General features: G+C 27.5%; 3 protein-coding genes across 7 annotated transcripts in view; all 3 read left to right on the top strand.

The window, feature by feature from the left end:
* Window positions 1–2,291, top strand: part of LOC111640873 (integrin-linked protein kinase-like) — an 8,308-nt gene extending 6,017 nt beyond the window's left edge. Inside the window, exons 10-11 of the mRNA XM_023386954.1 lie at window positions 1,148–1,278; window positions 1,369–2,291. Coding sequence (XP_023242722.1) covers window positions 1,148–1,278; window positions 1,369–1,515 — 278 coding nt within the window. The 3' untranslated portion in view covers window positions 1,516–2,291. The remainder of the gene's footprint in view (window positions 1–1,147; window positions 1,279–1,368) is intronic.
* A 2,332-nt stretch (window positions 2,292–4,623) lies between these two features.
* LOC111640872 lies at window positions 4,624–5,729 on the top strand. The gene is made up of 4 exons (XM_023386953.1): window positions 4,624–4,660; window positions 4,728–4,857; window positions 5,193–5,440; window positions 5,590–5,729. The coding sequence occupies exons 1-4, from the start codon at window positions 4,628–4,630 to the stop codon at window positions 5,668–5,670; spliced, it is 492 nt and encodes a 163-aa protein (XP_023242721.1). The 5' UTR covers window positions 4,624–4,627; the 3' UTR covers window positions 5,671–5,729.
* A 714-nt stretch (window positions 5,730–6,443) lies between these two features.
* Window positions 6,444–8,332, top strand: part of LOC111640868 (apoptotic protease-activating factor 1-like) — a 108,820-nt gene continuing 106,931 nt past the window's right edge. For 4 of the 5 annotated variants that reach the window (XM_023386946.1, XM_023386942.1, XM_023386943.1 and 1 more), the window contains exon 1: window positions 6,447–6,564. The gene's annotated coding sequence lies outside the window, so the exon portion shown is untranslated. Of the gene's footprint in view, window positions 6,565–8,332 lie in introns of all 5 variants that reach the window. The other variant, XM_023386945.1, reaches the window with a different exon arrangement.

Genomic DNA, 8,332 nt, shown 5'->3' with positions numbered 1-8,332 from the left:
CCCCCCCTATAATCAATGATCTTATAGGGGGGGTCGACTGTATATTACATATAATATATTTTAGCTTATAATATAATAGCATTAATTTAATTAATCTATATAACCTGATATTTTACTTTTAAAAACTTTATCAACTTCTTATATAGTGCAGATAATTTTAAACTTTAGTAGTTATAATTTTCATTAGACATCAAATGTTTGTAGGATAAGATCACTATCTTCAGACTTTTATTTAATTACAATACAGTAATTATCATGTCAATATCAAATAAAAGTGAGACCTTTTATAGCTATATTTTTTATTTTTTTTAATTATTTTGGGTCAAGAAACATTTTTTTTTCTAAACATTAGTTTATCATATCTTTTCACTAAATATATAATAAATTAATCTTTATAAAAATATTCTTTGACAAAACACTTTTAAAAATATACTTTTTAAATATATGGAAATTTTATAGTTTGTGTTATATTATAGCATGTTATAACATTTAAATATTTCAGTTCTGCAAATTTAACAAATATTAAATGTATTCAATATTAAACAGTTTATATGACATTTTTTATATGTACAATTAATAGTTTAATAATTTTTGCTTATAGATTTAGTTGAAATTTTAGTTGTGGGGATAATCTAAAAATAACGGTAATGTGATTTTTATAATTAAATGAAAATGACTAAGTAAATATTTAGAAATGTTGATTGATTTTTTCCAAATTTCAAGATAAAAGGATGATGATACTGTTTTTAATGGCATTTTACTTTTTGTATCAGCTAAATATTTTAAGATAAAAGATATTGAGATAAAATATCTTTATTTTTTAAATAAGATTATTTTTTTAATGAAGTTTTTCCTGCTTGTGAATAGCAAAATAAAAAACATTTAATAAATAAATCTTGAAATGACTTCATTTTTTGGATAGGGGTATTTCCAAGATAAAGAAATTTATATTTAAGTAGAAACTTTAATAGAGTTATTTTAACTTGGTAATTACAATGTTTTGGAAGTTATTATACAGGTGCTAATAAGATGAAATAAGTTATTCCCCATTAAAAAAGTTTGATAAGGGATGTTTTTATAAATTTGATATATATATATATGTAAATGGAAGATTATATACGACTATAGTAATTTTATTTATATTTAGCATTGCAAAAGAAACAAGAAGATATAAATTCCAAAGCAGCTGATATGTGGAGTTATGCTATATTATTATGGGAATTAGCCACTAGAGAAGTTCCTTTTTCTGATTTGTCTCCAATGGAAATGGGATTGAAAGTAATTGAAAATTGTTAAATAATTATTAATTTTCTTAAAATTTAAAAATAAAATCGCATTAATAAATTAAATTATTTCTTTTTATTACAGATTGCACTGGAAGGCTTGCGTATAACAGTTCCTCCTGGAATTTCTCAGCACATGGCTCGACTCATCCGCATTTGCATGAATGAAGATCCAGGAAAGAGACCATCATTTGATATGATTTTGCCCATTTTAGAAAAAATGAAACAATAAATTGATGCCAAAGATAACTGATAATTTATCCTAACAATAACTATTTTTTTTTTTTTTTTTAATTTGCTTATAAATTGAATGTGTAACTTTCTGATGTTATTTACATTTATTTTATAATTTATAACTTTTATGTTATTTATAACTTTATATTTAATTTCAACTTATTCAAAGTAATCATGTTGAAGAACTTTGACTTTAACAAAGGTGCTAATTACAAATTTATAATGCATACTTTGCATACACTCTGTTTCTTACATATATATATTGTACCACATCAAAGCTTAAAGCTTTCACTTAGGTTTCATGTTTTACAAATATAGATTGAAGAAAAGACTTTTTTTAAACAACAACTGTAATAAATTTAAAATATTATATTTATTTCAGTTGTTCAATGATTTATTTAACACAAAAATTATTCTAATAGTAATAATTATGCCAAATTTATATATATTGCATAATTTTTTCTATATAGGTCTTTCATAAAACAAGTTCCATGAATCAAATTGTTTCTAATTTGTTTTTGAAATAACTTATATATATTACAATTGTTAAGTTTATGTAAAGTAGACTTAAATACTAACTATAAACTAAAAATTAATAGTTATTAAGAATGATGATAATCTATCTTGTTACTGTTTCCTATATATGAATAACACTATATCAAGACATATCTGGTTAAATTAATAGAATATTGGAGAGAAAATTGCTTACTTTTTTTAGAATAGAACTATTTATTTTTAATTAAAAAATAATTTTGTTATAAGCTTGCAAAACATCTTAAAAAGTTTTCTACAATTTGTTTGTTTTGAATTTTATTATTTACATCTTGAAATTATTTAGATGAAATTTTTGTCATATGATTAATATGAAATTTTTATGCAGCTGGTTTGTTAGCATTTTTTTAATCAATATTGCTATTAGTTTCTTTCTTTAGTTTTTTGTTGTAATGTTAACAATCAGCTGGAATATTCATTTTGTTAATATTCATCCAGGAAAATTTTAAATTAACTAATAGTATTATTGTATAAATTGTATAAATAATTTCCAGAATGATTGATATTATTTTTATGTCTTTGATATATATTAATCTAGAGTTTTAGTATGAGAAATATGCACATTTTCAAAATATTTCTTTTGTTTTAATATAATAATCATCTGTTCTTTTGATATAGTAACAAAAAATTACATTTTCTTCATCATTATCATTTTAAAACTATACAAATCATACATCTAACACTACATTTTTTCATCATTCACTAAATATATTTCATGAAAGATATCCTGTTGTATTCTATAAAAATATATTTTGAAAAATTAACATAGAATGTCCAACATTTACTATTACCCCTATGCAATCTAGCTATACTGTCTTAAAAAGTTTAGAATATTTTAAATATTGCTATATATAATAATTTATTTATTTTCTATTTCATTAATTTTTGTATCTTAGAATATATAAAATATGTATATCAATAATATTACAAGATTGCTTTTAATGTATTAATGTGCCATGCTAAAAAATTGAAGTTGTCACTTGTTTCTATCAAACTGATTTACAGAAACTAAAATAATCAAATAATATTTTAACATATATAATATATATATTAGCTTCATTTAAATGCTCAGCTGAAATCAGCTTTATTAATTCAGTTAAAATGTTTTTTGAAATAATTTAGTTAATTTTTCACTGAATTCATTAAAAAGATTATGTAAAAGATTTTGATAATTTTACAATAATTTCTAACTTAATTTACTGAAGAATTGTTCATTTTTATATATAAATACTTTACTGATTTTTTAAATGCTTTTATTGGTTATCTTTTCATTTATTATGTTAGAATCATTTCTTTATTTTAGTTTAATAGAATCAAAATAGGAAGAGAGTTTAAATCATATAAAAAATTATTTTTGAGTACTTTTTCAGTAATATTTTCCTTTTGCAACAAATGTTTTTGACTCCCTTGATAATCCTGACTTGGGTCTATCAAAGATTCCAAATTTACATTTCTAAATAGGAATGATAGCTTGTTTGAGCTGATAACATTCGTTTAAAAGAAAAAACTTGCTGAAAAAGTGCTCAAAGATATGTTTTTTATATGAATCATTTCTTTATTATTTGCAAATATTGTTTTTAGAATTTATATTTTGAATGCTAGTAGTTTAAGTGATATTTGTGCCATATATAAATATAACAAATAAGTTGTATCTATGTATACCGAATAGTGTTAATGATCTAAAATTTATTGTTACTATAAACCTATTGCTATATAAGTATATATATATATATTTTTGTATTACGGAATAAGGTTAACTAACAAGCAATTGTATCAAACAGCCAAGATTTGCAATTGTACATAACTTTAAAGAATTTTAAACAAAGAATCTCTAATTTTCAGATACTCAAATATTAAGTACAATAATATATCATAACTATTAAATTTAATGTGATTATTGGCTCCTATGCAATGAAAAAAGAGCTTATTTTCAAATAAGATAATCGTAGAGTTTTGAAATTATATAATATACTAAGATTTGTCTTAAATGTATTAATTAAAATGTTTTATTTTAATTAATTTTAGTGTTGTTTATTTAAAAAAAGATTTTAATATAACATTTACATCACAGATAAACGTCTTTAGACTATTCTTGATTAACGGTGTGTGACAAGAATGCTTGAATAGTGGGAGTTTATAAGGTAACCATTCAACTATGAGTCCTATCTACATTTATTCTTACGATACCGATCTAAAATTTTTATAGTAGTACTACGTTTCACTGATCTGTTTACTGACAAATGCATTCAACCTCAACTTTTTTCAATGTGTTATTCTTCATGATGGTTAAATAATTTTAATAATAAAAAAAAGTAACTTCAAATGGTTTTGAAGTGTTCCAATGTTTAATGCTAAAACAATTGTTTATTATGAATATTAAAAATTTTAACAATACTCTAATAATTGAGATTCAAAAGAACATTATTGTATTTGTCATTAAGGAGATAAAAGCGTTATTTTGCTGAGATTTATTCTTGCAGCTATCTCATCTACGAAAGGAATATTAATAAAACAGAAATTAGGAATATATTTTATTCTATAGCTGAGAAAATTCTCAAATGTCGGTCGAAAACAATACAGAAATTCCCGAAGTAAGGCTTCAATGTACATAATTTGATAAATTTGTTATAACACATTAACGAAATTTAAATATTCTAGTACGATCCTGAACATAAATATAATGACTTAAATTTTTGGCAAGACAGAAAAATTCCAGAATTCAAAATAAAAAATGAAATTAACGGCAAAGGAGATAATGGTCCATATAACTACAAGATTCAGTCTAAAAGTAAGAAAAGTTTCGAATTTATGTACTTGCTAATCCGGCCTCTTAATTACTCGGCGTATTTCCAAGTGTAATCACTTAAGTTTCCATGAAAATCTTACAAATCCTGTCTTCCCGTTTTCTCGTGTTCGTTTCTGTGTACAGTTTTGCATGTTAACGTGATTATTACGAGTATTTGACCGCCTGCTTCCCAAAAGGAATCAGTACTAAAAGGCGAAAGATGGTCATTCATTGTTTTTAGACATACACCCAGTAATCCGGCACAACTAAGGACTGGCCGGATTAGCAAGCGATAGCGTATTTACATATAAAATGATTTCTGAAAATTCTTTGCCTAGTTTACGATAAGCATACGAAGACAAGCCAAACACGAAAAGTAAACAAGGGCGATTTACGTGTATACAAAAAGGAATTAAAAATGGCAGCTGGTCAGCGGTATCAAAGATGTCCGCCCGTCAGGAAGAATGCCGCAACTAATATGATTTTTCTAACTCACGAAAAGAACTCAATGCCACTTATTAACCCGAGGAGATTGTATTTTTACAGTTCCATATATATATGGAGGGCTTGCGAACCTTTCATCAACGTTAGTTTCCTATATATTTGTAACTGTAAGAGTGGATCAATAAATAAGCAATCGGCAATCTGCCATGCTGTTCTTATGGCTGATTAGTTATTGATCCAGTCTTATATATGAGCTCTTATAAAAATTTTAAAATATTACTTATATTTCAGCAAATGAAGAAGAAACTGTGGCATGTTAACAGATCATTTTGCTTATTTGGCCGTAGATTTATCTCCATAATGGCACGATAAATTTTTCAATTTTCTTGCTATAAAAAAAAATTGTTAAAGGTTACCTGTCTTTTTTGTATGCAGTAATTAAAATTAAAATTTGAATTGTTTTCAATGATTCTTTGTGGATTTTGTATAAACTTTAATATTTTCATTAACAACAATTTAAAAGTAAAATAAAATCTTAATTATTTGAAAAAAAAAATTAAATTTAGAAACAAGTTATGTCTTGTCGATATTTTCAAGCGGATGACATTTGATCCCTCTTTAGATTTTCTAAAGGAAGACGGAAATATCCTTATATAATATTACGAATATAATAAGAACAAATGGAAGTAAGAGAGAGGAAGACCGTAAAGAAAATAGCGAAACGACCACTTAAACAATAGGAAAAAATGAATAATATTAACAGAAGAAAGGAAACACTGGAGATGGCCGTGTCCTATAACGGACAATTACGGCTATTATTAACGATGTCGATGACGAAGAATATTTAATAAATTTCAATAATAATCGTAATTTATAACAGAAATTAAAATTTAATAAATACTTTTTTATAATTTGAAGTTATTAAAATTTCCGAAAATTCAAGTTTTTAAAAATCAATTTCCTATATACGAGTGACGAAAAATAATGATTTTTATTATATTTAGATCTACATATTATAAATATTAATAATAAGCTTACAATGTTTAATTACTATAAGTTTTTAAAATGTATTAAATTTTCAATTGTTTAAATAAATTTTTGAAAATGTCATAGAGATGGCAACTTACGTCACCCATTCGTCTATCGTCTGTATATTGTCTGTGAGTGTGTTAAACGTACAGTACATCGAATAGTGGTTTCGTTTTCAATGCTTACGTTTGGATTAGAGACTAGCGATTGACAGCTGTTTCTAGTATAGTATAAACTGTAAGTAAATGTTATTTTACTGTTGTTTAATATATAAAATAACCTAAAATAATGACGGACAGATATAAATGTGTCTTAAGACTTACAAATGTCAAGCTCGGTGGCTATCGGATTTCCCACGAAAGTACTTGTTGCATTCAGCCGCAATTTAAGATTTTAAAATCTTGGGAAGATGTTAACCAATTAACGTTTTGCTTAGAGTTTTCGGTTATTACGTTTAAGCAATACACCAACATTTTATGGCTGTTCTTATGTAAATTACGTTTATGTAGGCGTTGATTACAATTGTAAAATTTAAAAAAAAATTCGGTAATATTCTATGAGCGGGGGAGGGGGGAGGGAACCCCCCCAATCGGTAGACCCCCCCTTTGTGATCAATTAATGTCTAATGAACCACACCCCTACGCGCGACCCTTCACGAGATATAAGCCCCCAAAAATTAGCCTACGTCATTTCCGGTCACGTGACACCACGGTCAAAACGGGAGCCTACCATTCAAAACAAATGCGCGCGCACACCCCTCTTAAGTCTCCTCGGGCACTTCCCCGCTCCAAGGACAGCACTGCGCATGACAGCAAATCACGTGGTCTTTCCTCAGCCATAGAGATGCAGCGCGCTCCGCGGCCAATGGAGTGCCGGCCGCGGGTCTCGTGACACTCGGAACCTTCTCCCGAGTCCCCCCCAAATCGGCCTTCGCGTCGCTCTGTTAACTCGCGTCGCTCAGAGACTCGCTTTCAACTATGTATCACACGCGACTGTACGCACGTCATTTCCGGTCACGTGACTCCGATTCCGTAGCGTGTGGTTCATTAGGTACTTTTTATCACAAAGGGGGGGTCTACCGGTTGGGGGTGAAAACCCTCTCCCCCGAATCGACAGTTTTACCGGGTTTATAATTTGGGAGTTCTCGCCCCCCTCTTTACCAATTACTAATAATTATTAATAATTATATTATATAATAAAATAAATTAAAATATTGATACGATTTTTAGTTTCAGTTATAAAGATTACTTAGCAATAATTCGAATTTTTATGAATTCGTTACGCCCTCCGAAGCAGAAGTATTGCGTCCCATTACGTCGCTGTTAAAATTCTCGCGAGTGATAGGAACCGCTTCTAAAGTTTCTAACCATTTCCGGCTTAAAGCTTAGTTCACACTGAGCGAATATCGAGAGCCAATGCGAAAAGCGATTTTTATTCGCATAGCGAAATTGACCCATACAACCAAAAACGGAAAGCGATTGCGAATTTTAAGCAGCCGATTATTTGCTAGCGAGCGAAAACGTCATCTCGAAAAACAAAATGGCCACTTCTGATATTTCGTCATTAACCAGCTCCACATTTTTTTTTCATTAGGAAAAATCATCATTTCCCCTTTTGGGGATCAGTTCCGAACTTCGAAGCGATTTTCGAAATTCGCTGGAAACGACGTTGTCTGAAATGTTATTCGCTATGTTTTTCGCCTTCGCCAGCGAATCGAGCTTAGTGTGAACTATTTATAATTTATTTTGTATACTAGTACTTTCTATATATTAACAGGACTTATTATACTGGAAAATTATGGATGCAGATATCTAGACTTACAGTTCAAAATAATGTTCTTTATTTAGTTCACCTGTTTGAGGACATTATTATTAATATATATAAATAAAGAACATTATTTTAAACTGTAAGACTAGATATCTGCATCCATAATTTTCCAGTATAATAAGTCCTGTTAATATATAGAAAGTACTAGTATACAAAATAAATTATAAATAGTTAAAAA

The sequence above is a fragment of the Centruroides sculpturatus genome, unplaced genomic scaffold (genome assembly GCF_000671375.1).
Source record: "Centruroides sculpturatus isolate CEXI.00-Female unplaced genomic scaffold, Cexi_2.0 scaffold1375, whole genome shotgun sequence".
Taxonomy (NCBI): domain Eukaryota; kingdom Metazoa; phylum Arthropoda; class Arachnida; order Scorpiones; family Buthidae; genus Centruroides; species Centruroides sculpturatus.
Note: the sequence above shows the minus strand (reverse complement) of the source record. Positions and strands in the feature narration are given on the sequence as shown.

Coding starts and splice junctions, on each gene's coding strand:
- LOC111640872 (XM_023386953.1), top strand. CDS start 4,628: ATGTCGGTCGAAAACAATACAGAAATTCCCGAA. Junction 4,858..5,192: donor CTACAAGATTCAGTCTAAAA/GTAAGAAAAGTT, acceptor TTCTTTGCCTAG/TTTACGATAAGCATACGAAG. Junction 5,441..5,589: donor CTTGCGAACCTTTCATCAAC/GTTAGTTTCCTA, acceptor CTTATATTTCAG/CAAATGAAGAAGAAACTGTG.